Below are 22,223 nucleotides of genomic sequence, written 5' to 3' on the forward strand. Positions count from 1 at the left end.
CGAAGGATGTAAATTGGGAATTGATATTGACTATGCATGATCCAACTGAAGCTACCAATACACTTATTGAACACATAAAGATTAGCATAGATTTAGCTACGGAAAACAAAAAAATACGTAACATACGAGACATCACAAAACCTAGAAAAAAATGGATTACTAAGGCCATAATAGAATCGTGCAATAAAAAAGAGTTATTGTATAAGACTTGGCAATTGGATCCAGGTAATAATAGGCTGAAGAAAGAGTATAAGGACTATACAAAAATTCTAAATAAAGTTATCAATGAGGCAAAATTTAAATATGATAGTGAACAAGTAGGAAAAAATCTAAGAAATCCTAGACGATTATGGGAAATAGTGAAAACTAAACTAGGGAAAACAAATAAGAAAGACGACACTATAAAACAAATTTTAAATAAAGATATGCAGAAGATCGATGAACCCATTGGCATAGCCAATGAGTTCAACTCTTATTTCTGCAATATTGGTAAAAAACTAAGTGATAAAATTAAACAACCAACTAGTGCTAAGGCACATCAACCAATAAAGTATCCAAAATCTATTTTCTTGACCCCAACTAATAACAGTGAGATAAGTAAAATCATAAAGAATATGGAATTGAAAAGCGGTGGAGTAGATAAGATAAATGTAAAAACAATAAAGCTGCTATCGGATTATATAATAAATCCATTAGTGCATATTATTAACTTATGTATTGAAAAAGGTATTTGGCCAGAAGCGTTAAAAAGTGCTGAGGTGATACCAATATATAAAGCGAAAAGTAAGAAACAAGTATCAAACTACAGACCTATCTCTTTAATCTCAAACTTAGCTAAGATATTGGAAAGAGTTATATATTGCAGAATTACTGAATTTATAAACAAAAGTAAGATCATAGCGGAAAATCAGTATGGTTTTGTAAAAAATAAAGGCACAAAGGAAGCATTATATCATATAACAAACATTATTTATAATAAATTAGATAAAAGTAAGCCAATAGCTATAAGTATTTTGGATCTCTCAAAAGCATTTGATACTGTAAATCACAAGATTTTGTTGGATAAACTTTATAATTATGGTATTAGGGGAATAGCATATAAATTAATTAGGAGTTACTTAACTAATAGGTGTCAAAGAGTTAAACTGAAAGATGTCGTAAGCAATTATGAGGCTGTTGATACAGGGGTGCCACAAGGAACTATATTAGGACCACTATTTTTTATTTTATACGTCAATGATCTCTTGATAAATATGACAAAAGAAACAATCATATCCTATGCTGATGACACAGCTGTAATATCAACTGATGATAACTGGAGTAATGTTGAAATCAAGATGAACGACTACTTAAGTAACATATCGGTCTGGCTTGCACAAAATAAATTATCCTTAAACATTGACAAAACGGTATATATGACTTTTGGTAATTATATTGATAGTGTCCCAAGAAACTTTACATGTCAAATAGAGGGAAAGGTCTTGAAAAGGGTGGAACACTGTAAATACTTAGGTATAATCTTCGATTTCAACATGAAATGGAAACAACATATAGAATATTTAATAAATAAAACTAAATATTTAGTGTTTGTATTTTATAAGCTAAGAACATTCATGGAAACACATGCATTATTAATGATATACTATGCATTCTTTCACAGTGTTATAAATTATGGAATAATAGCATGGGGGGGAGCGTATAATAACAACTTGAATATATTACAAAATTTACAAAGTAGATTGCTAAAAATAATAAGTAACAACAAATTCATGACTCATAACAAACCTCTAAACTTAAGACAATTGTTTGCGTTTGAATCCATAGTGTTCCACTATAATGATATGAAAAACAGGTTCTTGACATCGAATAGCGTAACAAGGAAAAAGTTGATACAGATACCACAAAGAACTAAAACTGTAAGCCAAAAAAACAGCTATATAAAGGCTGTTGGTGTATTCAATGATCTTCCGAACGAGCTAAAGACTTTAAACAAATATGAAACAGCGAAAAGTAAAATAAAGGAATGGATTAGGATGAATGAATGATATGCTAAAATACTAGGGATGAGTATTTAGGTTCTATTTAAAAATTAAATTGTAAGAGGATCTCTTGTAAGGGGAAAAGTGTTATAATAAAGGAATTGTAATTGTATTAAGTTTTAGTAGATAAGAGTGGCCAGTCCTGCCAACAGGTACCTGCGAGTACCTCTGCGGGATTTACTGGTGCATTGCGGAGTGTAAGTCACTATTGTAATTCACTAGTGTAAATTTTCTGGTTAAATAAATAAATAAATAAATAAATAAATAAATAAATCTCTCTGAATATTAACTTTTGATTCCTCCCTTTTTGCATTGATTTTATTGCTACAATCCCATTGCAAAATTTACCCATTCGCACTATTCCTTGAGCTCCTTCACCTAATACCTTACTCCAAAACTCTATTTGATGCTCCCCAACTTTTTGAATCGATGTTTTTAATGAAATCTCTTGACTGTTTGTAGATGGTAATAAAGCAGCTGGCTTCTTGAAGTTAAAAGCATCTTTTTCATGAATTTGATCATCATGTCTTTTTGCAATTGTTACATTCTCTTCATCTTTTAGGCTAAGCGCATATGATTTTCTCTTTCCTAATAACAGACTGCTGGGAAATTTTGTGATTTTTGAAAAAGATGGTGATGCAATAGAGCTAAGAACTGAGTTTTGGGTGTTGCTGTTGTTGGGCATTGCTCTCTTATCGTAAGTCCAGTTATCAATATTACTGATACTTTTCAAAACTGCAGGATCATCTTTATCGTAAGTACTTCTATTATCGTCTAATATATATTTTTTTTATTCTTCAAATCATCAGTGAGCGATGAATTGTTGGCATTAGATTGATCTGTTGAATGTTCATGAGAACGGAGTTCAAAACTTTTTTCTACCGATTGATTGCTAAGTTCAGCACCCAATCCTTTTACTTTAGTTGTTAGTAAAAATATAGTTGCACAATGACTTTTATTGCGAATTTTCTCATGGCAAAAAGCCCAAAAATCACAGGCTTTGCCTGTCGAATCCTCAAAACTGAGACAACATGTTCCATCAGATTTGCCTAAGCAACTAACCGAGTATCTGAAATGGTATTTATTATCATCATCGATATATTGTTTCAATAATTCCGACTTGACCTCTTCGTAACTATATTTTTTCATGTAGTTTAATGCTATTTTTTAGTTTTTCCAATCAGTCCCATACTTTCAAATTTCCCTTCGTAATTTATTCGATGTCTCCATCCTACAGTTAAAATTCTTTGAACGACAGGTTTTTCACATACAAATTTAGCAGTACTTGGCTCAGAAACTTGTTTTTTGTTGCCAATTTTGAGACTGGAATGCTATAACATAATATTTTAATTAAAACAATAATAAAAATTATTAAGATAATTTAAATCATATAATATTTACCTTGCTCTTGGGTAGCTTTGCTAGACTCGCTTCTCGCACAGCTTCGGCTTCGATTCATCTATAATAAATATTTGAATTCTATATTATTAATGTTTAATGTTTATGTATGCTATCCCTATGTACAGGCAACTGTGTTTGCCTCTATAGGATGCCTTTCAAAGGTATATGTATATGGTATTAAATAAATAAATACGTATGCATAAAAAAATCGTACCTTCTGACGGTGTAAAATAAAAATAATTAATATCATTTTCCAAAAGAAAAGTTTCACTGTCCGTCAACAATGCGTAGACTTTTTCACCTGCTTTATATTCTAACACTCCATCTTTCTTAAAATTATCTTTTAAGACGCTTTTTTTTAGAGTTAACGTACTGATCCGTAGGTATTTTTCTTGTTTGGTTGATATATTAAAAATAACGATTTCTTTTTTCCCAGAATCCATCTGAATAGATTCAAAAATAATTAGTCATCAACCTAACCACAAATTGCAATACTATATTTTGATGTAAAATTTTTACTTGCGTTATGTTATAATTCATTACAAATCGAAGCCAAATTGTTAAAGAGATTGTTAAAGAAAACTTCAATTGCAACTTGACGTGTATGTATATGTACCTATTTGAGATTTCAATAATTCAATTTCCTGGAACACCGACTCACCGAGCAGGCCCAAGCCCGTGCTATTGCCGCAAGAGCAAGGCCTTGCCCCTTTCTAACGCGCTTTAGCCTATTTCGTATAGGTGCGGTCAGCCTCTCCAGGCGACCGCCTTTTGCAGCTGTCCTCCGGCAGCTTTCATCGACGGCGTGCTTCTCGCAGCGCGTCAACCCGGACATCATCTCCGAGACATCGCAGCAGATCCAGCCATCATCCGTCGTCCGGCATCATCTAGCGAATTTTTCCGAGGTATTTGCAGTGTTAGTTTTTAAGCGCGTTTCCAAGAATTCAAATTGAATTCGGCTCGCTTCCGAGAAAAAGGCGGCCATCTTGGATTCTAGCGAACGGTTTTCTCGTGGCGCGCGCGTATCACGGGTTGCGGTGGTTAGGCGCGTTGTTCGCTCTGCCCGCTCTTGGCGCTCGCTTTTCGCGGAATTTTTCAAGAGTTCTGAACCTCAATCAAAGTGAATTGCGCGCGGCGCTGCGTTTCAATTTGACAAGTTTCGCGTATTCACACGATCTCGTCTGCGCACGTTGATCGTCGCGGATAGGTTAGTCCTAGTATTTAAATTAGCTTTTTACATTTTTGGCACGCCTGCGCGCGTGCACTAGGTTAGTTTGTAATACGCATTGCGGCGTAAGGAATTAGGGCGATCATGCCTCCTACCGAATCTCCGGAAGAGCGTGCCGCGCGTCTTGAGAGCGAGCTTTCTGCTGCCAATGCGTTATTATCACGTTTGGGTTCCGGGTGCGTCGAGGCATATCGTGCCCCTAACCTGCCCCCCTTCATCAGGGCTGATCCAAATATGTGGTTCACGCAGGTGGATGCTTCGTTCCGTCACTCCAACATTACGGTTGAAGGTACCAAGGCGGATTACGTCATTCAATCTCTCGATCGCGAGGCCATGTCAGTCATTATTGACATTGCGGCCAAAGAGCCTCAGCCTGCAGATGTTTATACGAAGATCAAAAAGAGGCTCATCGCGTCTTCTGCAGAGAGTAAGCTTCGCCAACTCCTTAAAGGGCAGGTACTCAATGATGGCAAGCCTTCGTTAATTTTGAGCAGGCTCAGGCACCTCGATGAAGGTTCTTGATGCGACGAGACCATTCTCAAATCGATTTTTCTCGATCAACTACAGCCCAATCACCGGGCAATCATAATTGCTTCAGGTATTGATGATCTCAACCAGCTTGCCACCTTGGCTGATAAGATTGTTGTAAAAACTCAGTCAGAGGCTCGTATGGCAGCAGTTTTAAAAAAGGTTGATTCTCCCAGTATTTCCTCTGAGCTCAAACGCTTGGCCGATTTATTCAGCACAGTTACGGTTAGGCTTGACAAGCTTGAAAGCTCGGTCCAAGCTGTGAAAGCTCATTCCAATTCTAATAATGGTGGTAACAGAGGCAGGTCCAGAGGCCGTTCCAAGTCTCGTGACTCTTCAGGGCTTTGCCTGGCACACCGTAAATATCCAGAGAACCCCACATCCTGCAGGAAGTGGTGTTCAGAATATGCAAAGTGGTCGTCAAAAAACTAAGTGAACCCTTCCTTGCTGAGACGTCAGGGGACGGTTCCTTAGATTCGAAACGTCTCACCCTCAGAGACCTAAAACCAGGTCGTAGATTCCTCATAGATTCAGGTGCAGAAATCTCTGTTCTCCCAGCTTGTTCCAAGGTCAGTTCGAAACCCTCTTCGCGCAAGCTTTATGCGGCCAACGACACAACCATTGACACGTTTGGTGAAACGTTCCTGCTGTTAGAATTGGGCTTGAATCGTCCCATAACGTGGAATTTTGTCATTGCGTCCGTGCCTCACGCGATTATAGGGGCAGACATTTTATTTCATTACGGGTTAACTGTAGACATTCGTAACCGTCGTCTCGTTGACTCGGTCACGTCACTATCATCCGTAGGCGTAATCAAAATGGTTCCATGTGTCGGAATCCATTCAGTAGCTTCTAGCTCCAAATGTGCTCAACTTTTAGCCCAGTTTCCTAAAATAACAGGCTCAGTTCCACACGATCCTCAGTTCAAACCGGACATCGTTCATCACATCTACACCACGGGTCCGCCTGTCTCTGAGCGTCCACGTCGACTTTCCGCGGAAAAGCTCAGAGCAGCCAAAGCTCAATTCAAAGCCTGGCAAGACGCCGGCATCTGTAGGCCTGGCAGCGGTCCGTACGCTAGCCAGTTACACATGGCCTTGAAAAAAGATGGGTCTTATCGTCCTTGTGGTGTGTACTGTGCTCTAAACGCACAGACCATCCCTGACAAATACCCTACAGCGCACTTATACGACTGTACCAGTGAACTGCATGGAAAAAAAATCTTTTCTTCTTTAGATCTCTTAAGAGCTTTCAATCAGATTCCCATCGCTACCGAAGACATTGAAAAAACGGCAATAATCACTCCCTTCGGTTTATTTGAATTTATGTACATGACCTTTGGTTTGCGCAACGCTAGCCAAACCTTCCAAAGGTACATCAACAGAGCCTTAGGGGACTTGAAATTTGTTTTTATTTATATTGACGATATTCTGATCGCCTCAGAGTCCGTTGAAGAGCACTACCAACACTTGCGTCTAGTTTTCGAGCGTTTAAATAAGTTCTGTTTGCGCATCAACGTAGATAAATGTATCTTTGCTGTAGAGGAACTCGTCTTCTTGGGATATTACATCAACTCGCAGGGCATTCGTCCAACTCAGGAGAAGGTCAAGGCAGTGGTAGATTTTCCCAAGCCCGGCACTGTAGTGGAGTTGCGCCGCTTTCTCGGCATGGTGAACTTTTATCACCGCAAACTCCCTCATGCCGCGGAGGCTCAGGTTCCTCTGAACGCATACTTTCGGGACTCTCGTAAAAATGACAAACGTCCAATCGAATGGACTGCAGAGACTAGCAAAGCCGTCGAGCAAATCAAATCAGATTTCGCCAATGCTTCTCTGTTCGTACATCCTCGCTGCGGCGCAGAACTCCGCCTTGTAACGGATGCGTCCGACGTAGCGATGGGTGCCGTTTTAGAACAGAAATCACTATCGAACATCTGCGAACCTTTAGCTTTTTTCTCACAAAAGTTCACCCCAGCTCAACAATTGTACAGTACCTATGACAGAGAACTCACTGCAATGTTCGAGGCAGTGAAGTATTTCACATACATAGTTGAGGGCTGTGACTTCGCGATTCTTACCGATCACAAGCCACTCATTTACGCTTTCATTCAAAACAATGAGAAAGCTCCTCCGCGTCGTTTGCGTCAGTTAGGATACATTTCTCAGTTCACTACCCGTATCGAACACGTCAAAGGTTCGGACAATGTGGTGACGGATGCTCTTTCTAGAATAGAGTCTATTCGTTTTCCCCTAGAGTTCGACCTGGCCGATCTAGCAGCCAAACAGGAAGCGGACGAACAGCTAAAAGAGATTCGTGAGTCTCCGAACTACCCTCTTACTCTTAAGCGTCTTCAGCTGGGTCCAGACCACACAGTCATTCATTGCGAGTTGACTGGCGAAAGCTTGCGTCCGTACATACCTGATTCTATGCGCAGATCAGTGTTCGAGTTCTTTCACAACACCGCTCATCCCGGTCCCAAGGTCACCGATCGTCTTATTCGACAACGTTACGTATGGCCAAACATGCATCGCGAGATTGCTGTATGGAGCAAAAATTGTCTTGCCTGTCAGCAATCTAAGATCTCCAGGCATATTAAAACATATCCCGAGCATTTTGTAGCTCCGGATGGTCGCTTTGACCATGTTCACATCGATATCGTAGGGCCTTTACCGGTGCGTGACGGTTACCAATATTTGCTTACTATAATAGATCGTTTCTCGAGATGGGTGGAAGCAGTTCCCCTTCAGGAAACCTCTGCCCAGACTGTAGCTCGCGCGTTTTTTGATACATGGGTGTCGCGCTTTGGCGCACCCAAGGTCATCACCTCGGACCAAGGGGCTCAATTTGAGTCTAGACTTTTTACAGCTTTGCTGTCCTTAATTGGGTGTGTACGCATTCGCACCACGGCATACCACCCTGCCGCTAACGGCATGATCGAACGGTGGCATCGCACATTAAAGGCTGCGTTGATGTGTCACCAGAACGACGATTGGCTGAGGACTCTGTCCACCGTACTTTTAGGGCTGCGTTGCCACGTCAGATCAGATACCGAAGCGTCTCCGGCCGAATTTTTGTATGGCACCACGCTACGCTTACCCGGCGAATTTTTCATCCCGGAAGACGTCGCGCCCGATCCGCACATATTCTTAGAGGAGTACCGTGAGCACATGCGTCTGGTGCGTCCCATACCAGTGGCACACCACTACAAGAAACGCATCTTTTACTTCAAAGATCTGCACACTTGTACCCATGTTCACTTGCGGAACATGGCCAAAAGATCTCTTGAGCGACCGTACTCAGGCCCTCACAAGGTGCTATCGCGCGAATCCGATCGCGTGTTCAAAATCGAGGTCAACAGTACCCCTCGTAGCGTTGCGACGTCGTACGTCGCAGCCGAGCAAATCACGCGTTGTTGTTTGCGCGGCAAGCTCACTCGATGCGAGGAAGAAAAGGCGATCGGTTCCAGCGAGGCCCGCGTTTTCTCGGACGCGAGCTACGTCCCGGGAATTCGTGGAATTCGCTGGCCGACGTACCCAAGGGGGGAGCTCGCCGGTTCGAGCTGGCGCGAAACGAGCAGCCAATTAGCACGTCTCGCGCCTCGCGCAGCCAATCGGGCTACGTTATCAGCCGGGCCCGACGGCCGACGGCGAGACGCCGAGCGCGCGCGGCAGAGCGGCTCGGCAGTTCCTTCCCGATCCATGTCGATAACACTTCGACGTGACGAGAGCGTGCGAGAGGGAATTGCGAAAAGAGTGAGAGTGAGAGAGAGAGCAGCAGCGCCTCGACCTGGACCACCGCCCCGAGGAAGAGATCCCTCCCCGGAGACGACCGTCCAGCCGTTCAGCCAGAGGAAGGAAGCCGGAACGGGAGCCAGGCCTTCATTCCCCCGTCTGCAGAGAGAGAGAGATTAGAGAGAGATTAGATTAGATTTATTTGACGTACAGTATGTTGTACGATAAAATGTATACAGCAGCAATAGTAGTACAGTAAAAATGTGTATTGTGAAAGTATGATAGTGTGAAGATGGGTCAAGCGAGAGTGTGTGCGTGTGTGCGTTTGCGTGAGTGTGTACAGGCGTGTGTGTGTGCGCATGAGTGAATGTGTACAAGCGAATTCAAGTGTTTGTGTTTTCAAGCTCAAGAAAGTGCTCTTTAGCTAGTCTCTTGAAACCTGAGACAGATGTAGTGTTACGAATGTGAGATGGCAGGTTGTTCCATAGGTATGAGGCGCTGATATGAAACGAGTTCCTCAGCGTCTCCGTCGCGAATGTCGGAATATCCAGAGGTATCACCTCCCCCCTAACAGGCCGAAGTGTGACGCGGAAGTCAAAGTATGCCAGTACGTATGATGGTACAGCTGTGTTAAACATTTTTCTTAGGAAACAAACAGTGAAATACTTCCTGCGTCCGGCAGTGGTTAGCCAATGCAACTCCCGCCTGTATGGGGAAATGTGCTCATCTCTTCTTACACCATAGATGTACCGAATTCCTGTATTCACGAGCCTCTGAAGTTTTAGGTCGAGTTCCTGCGTCAGGTCACAGTATACGAGGGAACAGTAGTCTATAAGAGGAAACAGGAGGGCCTGCACTAAGTGCTTGCGCAACCTGAGATTGGTGCTTTTCCTGAAAAAGTAAAGCCTGTACATTAGTGTGTGAGCACGCTTACACACTTGTGTAATATGCTCCCTCCACGTGAGCTTAGAGTCGAGCACCAATCCCAGATTACGCACGGAAGATTCAAAGCTGACCTGGGCACCCCCTATGTTAATGAAAGTGTTAGCTGTTGAGGGTAATGCGTTTATGTAGTAGGGAGAGCCCAGGACAATTGCTTTAGTTTTAGCAACATTAAGTTTTAGCTTATTCTGTTCAGCCCAACCAGTAATCCTCTCAGCATTGGCACTCATCTTGTTTGATAAAGAATTGAGCTCTTCGAGGTGGCATTGACTGTAAATTTGCAAGTCATCCGCGTAGATGAGATGGAAAACATCGGTATCAAGGCAGAAACCGATGTCATTGATGTACAATGCGAACAGCAGTGGACCCAGAACGGACCCCTGCGGAACGCCGATGTTAAGACGCCGAGGAGAAGAACGTTCGTTATTGTCACCAACGACGGCCTGCTCTCTACCAGAGAGGTAGGAGGCAAACCAGCGGATGACTTACGGAGTAGTGTTACTTTCTTTTTGTTTATCCCAGCTCTGGCATCATCAGTTAGCTTAATTAGGCCAGACTGAGTGCTGTGACCAGTGCGGAAGCCTGTTTGAAGATTATCTAGTAATAGCCTTGATTCAAGGTATTCTGAGACTTGCCTATGCACTAGCCACTCCAGAGCCTTGGAGAGAAAGCAGAGAAGTGAAATCGGACGGTAATCAGTCAGGGCTGTTGGTGAGAGAGAGAGAGAGAGAGAGATAGAGAGAGAGAGAGAGAGAGAGAGAGAGAGAGAGAGAGGAAGAGAGAGAGAGAAAGAGTACGGAAAGCCAGCACGCTCTGGGCTAGCGAGGCTTCCACTGGGGGACGAGAGACTGGTGTTCGTCTCTCCTACACCAGGTAAGAACCCTTGGGTTGCTCGGGATACTCTCGGTGCGAGCCATTAGGCCGCCGAGAGAAGAGAGAGAGAGAGAGAGAGAGAGAAAGCCGCGGGTGTGTACGAGAAAGAGTGAGCGAGACGAGAGAGCGGTGTGCGGTGCGGGCGCACACCTCGACGTCATCTACGCGGGGCATCGGGCCAGCGCGCGCGAGAGCGGGAAAAGGAGAGAACAGCGCAGCGCAGAAGAAACGCGGGAGAGTGTGTGAGTGCGAGAGCGAGAGAGAGAGAGGCATCGGGGCGTCCGAGAGATCCTCGCTGCTCGGTAGCAGCAGGTCGGGCTTGCTGCCAACGCGAGGCAAAGTCGGTGCGCGCGAGCTCCGAGAAGAGCGGGAGAGAGTAGAGAAAGGGGGGGAAAAGCAGATAGCTACGCCGGCGTCGGCTCAGGCATCGCCAGGCCGGGACCGCTGGCGCGAGCTGTCAGTGAGCGCGCAGATACGTGTGTGCGTGCTCGAGAGTAGAGAGAGGGGACCGCGTTGGTTCGGCCGACAACGCCGCAGTGAGCGCGCGCTGTGCTCGCGAGTATACGTGCGGGAGAGAGAGAGAGCGGGAGAGAGAGAGAGCGCGCCGGCCGTGTAGCTACTAGAGCGGGTTGCGCCGAGCCGAAATTCGGGTGTGTGAGAGAGAGAGTAGACGGGTTAAACCGCGCGACGTCAGAGGCGAGAGCTTCGAGGCGCGCGCGTGTATGTGAGAGTGGAGGTGTGACGGCGAGCCCTGCGTGGCTATTGTGTGTGGGCGGCTACGGCCACCACGTTGTAAGGAAGGGCTGGGATAAATATACGTGCAATACAATTAATAAATTGTGTGATTACTTCCTCCTTCTTTCCCCCACGTTCTCCCAAACGTCGGCGATTACGTTAAATCCCGAGATTAATGAAAATCTTGGCGCGTACGAGGCGTCAAGTGTTGCGCACCTGTGTTGGGAGGCACAGCGTCGCAATTGGCATCCCTTGTGGGGAATTTGTGATTGCCGAGGTGCAGAGGAGGAGAAATTGGTAGTGTAGAGAGCGTGCGTGAGAGTGAGAAAGCGCGATGAATCGAGCGGCAAGTAACGAAACACATGCAGCCGTAATGCAACGGCTGATGCATAGCTCGCGCGAATTTCGCGCGATGAAATTTAAAATCGGCCGTTAGTCAGAGTACGAACTCGATGAAGAGCTCGAGGTCAGAGGTTTTGGCTTGCGTGGCTCTGCTAAGGTTCGTCGCAATCGATTATTACGCGCGTATATTTCGGAAGCCAACCCGACTTTGGACGGAGTGCCGTGGTATGAGTGGGATATCGAAGGCGAGAGAGTTGCGATATCCTACGAGGAAATAGAGCGGCGTATTTTGGGAGAAATTCCACCAAAGAAGGGAAAGAAGAGAAGGGTAAACAATGACAACCAGGTAAGGTTGATCAATCCACGTTCTAGCGAAAGCGAGAACGGAGGAGACGATCACCGAAGCGGTGTCAATTTAAACGTGCCACCGAGTACGGCAGTGGCGACTACGACGTCGTCGAGTGTAGTCACCTCACGGGCTGGAGCGGCCCTGCTGACTGCTACGGCGGCGTTATCAGGACGACCGATTACCTCCGCAGTAATTGGACACTTGATATCGCCTCCGACTCCAGCACCGCGTGGCTACCGGTTTGAGAACCGCATGCCAGCGAGACATCCGGGAGCGTGGGAGTATTTCTCGGCTCGAATAGTACGAGGTATAGGCGAATCACCTATTGCCCGACCGGAACTCAGAGAAATTCCGAGCAGAGTTCCTGTCGCCGAAAGCCGACCTCCGCTAGGAAGAGAGCGGTGGTATACACCATCGACCACTCTAGCGGGAGGAAATGTTTCTGCGAAAGCCAACTGTAACGAGCAGAGAAATGAGGAAAGCTCGTCAGTAAGCTCAAGAGCGGGAAGAAGTTCGGCTGAAAGCGAAAGAGAGAGTGAGAATCGGTATCGGGAAACGAACGAACGCTTGAATGAACGCGTGACTCGTATAGGGGAACTCCGCGCAAACGGAATGACCTACGAGCAAGCCAGAGAGAGGGCCCTTGAAGAGGAGCTCGAACTTGAAGGCCATCGCGTTTTTAATCAGGTGATGAATGAGTTCGATATCGAGGTGGAGGAAGAAGAAGTGCAACGACGGCATCAACGCAATCTCCAACAAGTGCGTGAAGAAGCATGGAACAAGGCGTGCCAAGTGATTCGCCAGCAAAACAGCTTGCGTAGAGCGGAAGAGATGAGATCGGAAGGTCTCCGACGAACCTCGACGCAGGCTATAAAACGGCCAACATTGCAGTGTCCGAGGTGGAGGAAGGAAAGAATAGCGGAGCCCGTTAGTCAGTCAGAGAACCAGCCAGAAGAGAGAAAATTGTTCTTCGACAGAACTAGGCCAACCGACAGGAGTTCGGAGAGTCAGTCGGAGGTCCCTCACACGAGCGAGAGTCGCGCGAAGAGGACCCGGAGAAGCGAGCTAGGGCAGGCAGGAAGGAAAGAGAGTGCCGCGAGAGTACGAAGTCCGAGAGGAAGCTTGAGTCTATTGAGCGGCAGCGACAGCGAATTCGAGCATAGCTCGAATCATGCGTCGACGGGAAGACTCTCGGTGAGAGGTTCTCGGAATGAGAGGATGGACAGCGCCCGAGATATCACCAAAAAACTCAAGGACTGGGGTTTCCAGTTTTCCGGCGAAGGCCGAAACGAGGACCCAGAAGAGTTTTTGGAGAGGTTAAGTAATTGCCGAAGAGGTACTCGAGCTTCGGATATCGATTGGATAAACGTGTTGCCTTGTATTTTCCAGGGCGAGGCGGGCCGTTGGTTCCGAGCCAAAAGAGAGAAAATTCAGACGTGGACGGAGTTCGAGAATTCAGGCACCGCTACGTTACTGAATATAACAGGGAAGATTTAATGGAGGATTTGAGGAGGAGGACGCAACACAAAGGTGAGAAAATCACGACGTTTCTCGCCAAATTTGAGTACATTGTGTCACGCTTCCATCGACCCCCATCCAAAAGAGAATTGTTGCAGATAGCGTATCGCGATATTCTACCCGAGTATCGGAAGGCTATCGGTGATAAGCTCATTGATAGCTTGGAAGATCTCGAGAAGTATGGTCGCCGGTGGGAGAAGCAGCGAGACTTGGACAGTCGATATGCTCCGCCATTGCCAGCTGAGAAGATGCACGTTCCCGGCGCGGCATATACAGGAGGGGTGACTAAGCCCAAGGTCGCTGCAGTCGAGACGGTAGACAAGGAGAAAGAAAGTGAGGAGAATCAGAAGAAGGGCAAGAAGTCGAAAGCTAAGAAAGCTACGATTTCAGCGTCCGCTTCTGAGTCGGAAAAAGTCACGAGCGCAAGCACTAACGTCGACTCTGGTAATAAATCAAAGTCGACGGGAAAAGTTGCTGCATCAAGCCAGGATTCGACCAATAAACCGAAGGGCGGAGGAAATCAGCCACGCACCGGAAGGAATCCAGCGGCGGGTAAATCGCCCTTAGGACCGACCAACGTGAGCGCGGGAGAGTTTCTCGGCGCGTGCTTCACGTGTCACCGTGTAGGCCATCGCGCCTCACAGTGTCCCTGAGTAGTCTGCTATAGATGCAGAGAGAGAAGGGGCACACCTCGAGGAACTGCACAACTCCTCCGACGGCGCATACAAATTCAACTCCTGCGCACGGGATTATGGACGCTCCTAAGACCCATTGTCAGTGGTGCGGACGAGAAGGCGTCACTTTACTCTCGTGCCCCGACTGTCGTGTGATAACTACAGCTCTGGGAAACTTGAAGTTGGGGGCCCAGAAATAAAGAAACCGGCGCCCCCAGAACAAGAAAGAACGGGTGGAAAGGAGATTAGAGGAGTTACGTTCGCTCAGCCACTCGTGAAGCTCGACGAAACCGAGAGGAAAGACGAGGAAGAAGCGCGTCGGTTTGTCGAGTTGAGAAAGGTTGAGGAGGTTACTGAGCGAAAACGAGAAGGAAGAGAGGAGAAGGGGGGACCTGACCGCAGTCCAATTAGACATTAGAGGCTGCCAATGGTTCAAACCGTTAGGAGTAGAGAAAGAGAGCGAGAGACGGAACGCTGCGAGTAGCGAAAGACTTCAAAGCTCGCCGAAACCGCTTTTTGTACCAGGCATTAGCACGAGGGAAAGTGCGGATGAGGGAGAAGTGGTGGCCGGAGCAAACTCGGAAAATAGAAATTTCCTATCAGTGAGCCTAGGCGGGCATGTGTATCAGGCACTGCTCGATCCTGGGGCAACTCTATCGTTGATTGGTCCAGAAATCGCCGAGAGATTTCGGGAGCGGTTAACGAAGAGCACAACTAAGCTCCGCACAGCCACGGGGCACATTCACTCAGTGCTTGGAGAATTGGAGATGATACTCGATATAGGAGGTAAAGGGCTAGTCGTGAATGAGGAGAAGTGCGAATTTTGTTGTTCACAGATCAGGTAGCTGGGTTTCTTATTGGACAAGGAGGGACTGCATCCTGATCCCGAAAGGGTAGAGCCAGTGAAAAACTTTCCGGCACCGAAAAACGTCAAACAATTAAGACGATTTCTGGGCATGTTGGGCTGGTATTCGCGCTTTATCGAGCGCGAATCCGAGCTCAAAGTCCCGCTCGTCCGACTGCTGCGAAAAGATCAAAAATGGGAGTGGGGAGATGAGCAACAAGAGGCTTTTGAAGCTCTCCGACACGCGCTCACCGTGGCCCCTGTACTTGCTCGGCCTGATTTTACAAGGCCGTTCAAAGTGCAATGCGATGCCAGTGGCGCGGCTATCGGGGCCTTTCTGACTCAAGACCATGACGATGGCGAGCACCCGATAGTGTATATTAGTCGTGTACTAACTTCTGCCGAGAGAAATTACACGACGACGGAGAAAGAATGCTTGGCAGTGGTCTGGGCTATCAGAAAGCTGAGGCCGTACATTGAGGGATACGACTTCAGCGTGATAACAGACCACAAAAGTCTGCAGTGGCTGAGGAATTTGAAAGATCCCAGCGGTCGCCTAGCAAGATGGGCAATTGAGTTGCAACAGTGGCAATTTGACGTGATTTATCGAAAAGGTGAACTAAATCATTTTCCGGATGCGTTATCCCGAAGCGACGACAATGGCGAGGACGCTGTTGCCGCTTTTGAGGAGGTACAAGATCCGGAATATTTAAAATTGCGAGAACAAGTTGAAAAATTCCCGGAGAAGTACCAAGGATGGCGTATCGAAAATGGAGTGCTTTATCGTTGGCACAAGGATGCCTTGCTGGGCCCGATAACACACCGCGAGGAAGCGTGGAGATTGGTAGTGCCGGAGGAACAGAAGGAGAGAGTAATAAGAGATGCACACTGTCCGCCTTCCTCGGGTCACTTGGGAATAGAGAAGACATATGACCGAGTGGCTCGAGAGTACTATTGGCGAGGAGCCTATCACGACGTGTACAAGTTCGTACAGTCGTGCGAGGAGTGCCAAAAACATAAAACGGCGCAAAGCGGAGCGAAAGGGCTCATGGGACGGCGAGTCGTCGAGCGGCCTTGGGCCATCGTCGCAGCTGATCTCATGGAGTTTCCTCCGAGCAAAATTTGATTCAAATATCTAGTCGTGTTCCAAGACTTGTTTACACGCTGGATCGAATTGAAGCCGTTGAGGAAGGCGGATGCGAAGTCGGTAGCCAGAGCGTTAGAGGAGTTGATTTTATTCAGGTGGGAAACCCCTGAATATTTTTTAACCGATAACGGAAAGGAGTTCGACAACCAACACTTGAAGAAGGTGTTGGAAGTCTACGGTGTGAAACATATCACCACTCCGCCTTATCATCCTCAGGCAAATCCCGTCGAGCGTACGAATCGCACGCTTAAAACGATGATCGCAATGTATGTAAAAAACGATCATCGCGACTGGGATTTGCATCTCCACGAGTTTCGTCATGCCATTAACACGGCGACGCAAGCTTCCACTCGAGTCTCTCCTGCGTTTCTCAACTACGGGCGACATCCTCGTCCGGTGTTGAGTTTGCGACGGGAGATCGAGGGAGGAAAACCTATGGAAAGAAGGGAGCCAGATGAGTGGGTGGACAGGATGAAGAGATTAGATATGCTGCGAGATTTGGTGGGGAAATACACGACCACTGCAACCGAAAAACAAGAACGCGTTTATAACAAGGGACGGAAAAACGCGCAATTTCAAGTAGGAGATGAGGTCATGCGAAAGACCCATGTCCTATCCGACGCAGCCAAGAGTGTTTCTAAAAAACTAGCTCCGCACTGGGAAGGCCCGTATGAGATTGTCGAGGTTAAATCCCCGATAGTCTATGTACTAGGCTACAGTGACGGAAAATCGCGACGGTTGACAAAGGCTTACGTGGATGAACTTAAGCGCTGGGTCCCGCCGCGAAAGGCTAAGCAAAAATACTAATTCATTTGTGTTTTTAGGATGAAGCGAGCAGAGAACGAGAGAGAGACGGTGCCGACCGGCCCGCCACCGACCAACGTTGCATCGCCACGACCGACGTTCGCCCAGGTAGCAAGATCACCAGCAAGACTGCCAACGCCAGCAACGTCGTCGACGCCTCTGCAGGTTTCAGGGGCGGGGATAACCAGCCTGAGGATCGACGCGACCACACCAAGGCTGCGCCTGCGCCAATCCACAGCTGGTCTGATGACGAGGCCAGCGAGCAGCCAGCAGCGAGATGGGAGCAACGAGGAGAGGCGGAGACGATCACAAGACTAAGCCAGGCGATCTCGACAGGGGCAATTCCCCGGCGTTTGGGCTTAATCAGAGAGGAGGTCGCGAGAGAGAAGGAGAGTAGGATTCGGATGGAGAGGCAGAAGCCATCCGCCGAGTAACGAGGGAAAGAGAGCTCGGAGGCAGAGGAAAGTAGACGGGCGCAGAGGGAGTTGGAGTTGTACGTCGCCAAATCTCCTGTTGTTCCCGCTGCCGCCCCTACTCCGAGGGGCCAGACCAGAGTAAACTCGGGCGGGGGTCCACCGACGAAGAAGAGCAGGAAGAATAAGAAGAAGAAGAGCAAAAATCCTCCTCAGCTCACGAAAGAAGATTATGTCTCGGCATATCTGTCCAGCTCGGACGACGATGAGCCGGGTTCGCCGATCAGAGGCTTCTTCGGCGGTGTCTATTCTGGAACGGCCGAGATAGATTGGGATAACTGGTCCCCGATCCGTCATCAAGAGGAAGAGAACCAGACACCGGAAAACAACGAAGACGAGAGGAGGAGAGGAGAGGAGCAACAAGGAGAGGAAGAGAGAAGTCGGCGAGAAGAAATGGAGCAGAGAGGAAAAGAGGCCAGAGAACGAGAAGAAGAGCGGCGAGCCCGAGAGGAGGAACAACGACTACGCGAGGCCCGCGACGATGAAAAGCGGCTCAGAGCTGAGCGAGCCGCTGCCGCAGCAGAGGAGAGAAAGAGAAAGAGCGAGAAGGAGAAGAAGGAGAGAGAGGAAGGTGAGCGTCGTCATCAAGAGGAGCAGCGGACACGGGACGAAGCTGCCTCCACGCTCGTCGACCAGGAGCAGATGGAAGCAGATCCACCAGCATCTGCTGCAACCCCGGAGAACGACATGAGTCGGGAGGAGGCTGTAGCAGCGAGGAACGCACGACGCAACGCAGCCAGAGCCGCCCGGAGAAGAGAAGCGAGGCGTATCCAGAGAGAGACGAGAGAGGAGACTGACGCCTGCCTACCAGCCCGAGACCAACCAGTCCCAGTGGCGAGGACAGCGGCCAACGGCTCCGACGAGAGAGGTAGAGAGAGAGAGAGAGAGAGAGAGAGAGAGAGAGAGAGAGAGAGAGAGAGAGAGAGAGAGAGAGAGAGAGAGAGAGAGAGAGAGAGAGAGAGAGAGAGAGAAGAGACGCGAGGAACGTCATCGAAGATCGTTCGGCGGATCGAACAAGGAGTCGCTCCTCCAACCGCAGGACCCTGCCTGTAAAGGAAAGGGGTGCGTGGTTCGGAGGACTCCGACCGATTCCGACAAACCCGACGATCGACCCGGCCCCGTATAGTTGTTTTAACTGTTGGCAGCCGGGCCATGGTGTTACCACGTGTAACAAAGGGATCACCCGTGACTTCTGCGGCAATTGCGGGAGACACGGAGTCCAGGTGACCAGCTGCCCGCGATGCGCCGAGGCCTTTCGGAGCCACCAGCAGCGAGGAGGAGGTTACGTTCCTATCGAAACGGCCAGTGGCGTCAACGTCGCCGAAGAGAACTGGGACGAACCCGATGGCTGTCAGCGAGAGGAGCCGGAGAGACGGGACCATCGCCAGCGAGAAGAGCGAGAGGCTCGTCAGCGTCAAGAGAGAGAAGAGAGAGAGGAACGAGAAGCGAACGATCGCCGCATACGAGAGGAAAGGCAGCAGCAGGAAGCGACGTATCGGAACGAGGTCGAAGGGCTGGTGACACGAGAGCTGTATCATATACCAACAGCAGGAGAGGGAGCGTCTCCGCTGTCTCCGCCCAGAAGTAGACACCCAGAATCGCTCGATCCACGTCGTCAGGGAGGTCCCTAGCTATAGCCAGCAAGAGGAGAGAAACATCCTCCTTCAAATCTTGCGAGGCTTAGAAGGAGTATCACCTGAGACGAGAGAGCTCGTCCTTCGGCGCATTTACGGAGGACGTGGTGAGGATCGAGCAGAATAGAGAGAGAGGAGAGAGAAGAGAGCCATGAGAGAGACAAGAGGGAAGAGAAGTCGGGATTGCGGTTGTGCTCCAAACGCGACTCCGGGGCGAGTGGGAGGATGTAGGGTAGCGCCCCCGTCCAACTTAAAACCCACTCCAATGGGAATGAGTTGGACGGTCCTTTTCCTGGACCTACGATGGGGTCCGTCTCTCCTGGGGGTAGCAAAGTGAAGGGAGGGGGATTGCGACGTTGTACGTCGCAGCCGAGCAAATCGCGCGTTGTTGTTTGCGCGGCAACCTCACTCGATGCGAGGAAGAAAAGGCGATCGGTTCCAGCGAGGCCCACGTTTTCTCGGACGCGAGCTACCCAAGGGGGGAGCTCGCCGGTTCGAGCTGGCGGGAAACGAGCAGCCAATTAGCACGTCTCGCGCCTTGCGCAGCCAATCGGGCTACGTTATCAGCCGGGCCCGACGGCCGACGGCGAGACGCCGAGCGCGCGCGGCAGAGCGGCTCGGCAGTTCCTTCCCGATCCTTGTCGATAACACTTCGACGTGACGAGAGCGTGCGAGAGGGAATTGCAAAAAGAGTGAGAGTGAGAGAGAGCAGCAGCGCCACGACCTGGACCACCGCCCCGAGGAAGAGATCCCTCCCCGGAGACGACCGTCCAGCCGTTCAGCCAGAGGAAGGAAACCGGAACGGGAGCCAGGCCTTCATTCCCCCGTCTGCAGAGAGAGAGAGAGAGAGAGAGAGAGAGAGAGAGAGAGAGAGAGAGAGAGAGAGAGGAAGAGAGAGAGAGAAAGAGTACGGGAAGCCAGCACCTCCTGGGCTAGCGAGGCTTCCACTGGGGGACGAGAGACTGGTGTTCGTCTCCTACACCAGGTAAGAACCCTTGGGTTGCTCGGGATACTCTCGGTACGAGCCATTAGGCCGCCGAGAGAAGAGAGAGAGAGAGAAAGCCGCGGGTGTGTACGAGAAAGAGTGAGCGAGACGAGAGAGCGGTGTGCGGTGCGGGCGCACACCTCGACGTCATCTACGCGGGGCATCGGGCCAGCGTACGCGAGAGCGGGAAAAGGAGAGAACAGCGCAGCGCAGAAGAAACGCGGGAGAGTGTGTGAGTGCGAGAGCGAGAGAGAGAGAGGCATCGGAGCGTCCGAGAGATCCTCGCTGCTCGGTAGCAGCAGGTCGGGCTTGCTGCCAACGCGAGGCAAAGTCGGTGCGCGCGAGAGTAGAGAAAGGGGGCGAAAAGCAGATGGCTACGCCGGCGTCGGCTCAGGCATCGCCAGGCCGGGACCGCTGGCGCGAGCTGTTAGTGAGCGCGCAGATACGTGTGTGCGTGCTCGAGAGTAGAGAGAGGGGACCGCGTTGGTTCGGCCGACAACGCCGCAGTGAGCGCGCGCTGTGCTCGCGGCATAACGTTTTCGGTGCTTGTGCCAGCAACAGCTACACAATAAAAAGAGAAGTCTTTGTCTCGGAGAAGAGGAGGTTTTCTTCTTCCTGGCTACTCCTTACTTTTCCACACGTGAGAGTAGGACTCACTTCGGCGTCATCTCGGACGCCCACTCTTACATCGATACGGTGGCAGTGCCATCTATTGGTTTGCGTAGCGTCGGCGTGATAAATGCAGACGGCGGTATAACGTTGTTGTGCACAGCAAACAGCTGTCAAAGTACTGCAGCGTCACGCACACGTTTTGCAGGTTATCCTGTTATTCATCAAGTGTACACTTAATGTTCCGTCGAGACCCGAGGTGTAAGTTCCGCCGTGAAAACGGTGTCGAGCGAACTCAGCGAGGTCGACGTAGAGCATGTGGCTCCATCTCCCGTGCTCGAGTTGAACAAGCGGAGTCGCGACTTGCCGCGCTCGCCGGCAGCGCCGCCGGCCTCGTGTCGCGCGCGGCCGGACGAGCGCCGAGTCAGTTGACGATAAGACGCCAAGCTTGACAGCTCGTGCAGTCAAGCTAGCGAATGATCGAACGACAATTTGGCTCTTGCGAACCCGTCCGTACGTCCATCGAGTGCTTCTGGTGCTGGTGCTTGTGCTACTCTCTCTCTATCTCTCTCTCTCTCTCATTCTCTCTAAATCTCTCTAATCTCGCTCCTTTGTCTCTTTCGCTGCCTGCTACTCGCGTTCGGCTCGCGCCCGGTTCCGCGAATCGTATCTCGCGCGCGTCGAAACGTGCAAGTCGGTAGAACTGCGCTACCGACTTGAGTCAGTGGAACTGCGCCACGGACACGAAGCGAAGATTCTCTCTGAGAATCGCACGAACACGACACACACACGAACACGACACACGTTCTTCTTTTTCTTAGCAGCTTGTAAGAACTTCGAGAGGGGTTTTATGCCTCACGGCTTTCCCCTCTCAATTTGAGCGTGATTAAATATTCTCGATTTTCGCTCAATCGACTTCTTTATTTCTCCCACACCTCACTCCTTGCGAACTCGAACACACACACAAAAAAAGCGGGAATATTCGCCTCAGAATATTCCGCGCGCGACAATTCATGGTGCCTCCTGTGAGGTGTGGATCGACAGTTCGGCCAGTCAGCTAAGGACAAAGGGTTCATCAAGGTTTCCCAGGTCATCGCATAGACGTCTTCCCCTGGGGTCACCTCTCCAGCTGCCGCTTCAAGGTCAACGCATTGTCAACGCAACAGAAAAGATAAGTAGCGTTTATCTTTTTCAAAGTGACTCTACGCGTGTGTGAATTTCGAACACAGCGCGGCGTTTGTTTGACTTCGCGCGTAAACACGAGGTCGCGCGTTGCGGCGAGCGGCAAACCGTTGTTGTGCCGGACGAGCGAATTCCGAGAATCTGAGCGCGTCGAGACACGTGCTCGCGCTTCAGTCCGTATAAGG

General features: G+C 49.0%; 1 protein-coding gene across 1 annotated transcript; it reads left to right on the plus strand.

The window, feature by feature from the left end:
* Nucleotides 1–4,752: 4,752 nt before the first annotated feature.
* LOC116418280 lies at nt 4,753–12,413 on the plus strand. The gene is made up of 5 exons (XM_031933329.1): nt 4,753–5,182; nt 5,267–5,501; nt 5,567–8,507; nt 11,914–12,165; nt 12,252–12,413. The coding sequence occupies exons 1-5, from the start codon at nt 4,753–4,755 to the stop codon at nt 12,411–12,413; spliced, it is 4,020 nt and encodes a 1,339-aa protein (XP_031789189.1).
* Nucleotides 12,414–22,223: the final 9,810 nt, after the last annotated feature.

The sequence above is a fragment of the Nasonia vitripennis genome (assembly GCF_009193385.2).
Source record: "Nasonia vitripennis strain AsymCx chromosome 1 unlocalized genomic scaffold, Nvit_psr_1.1 chr1_random0009, whole genome shotgun sequence".
Lineage (NCBI taxonomy): Eukaryota > Metazoa > Arthropoda > Insecta > Hymenoptera > Pteromalidae > Nasonia > Nasonia vitripennis.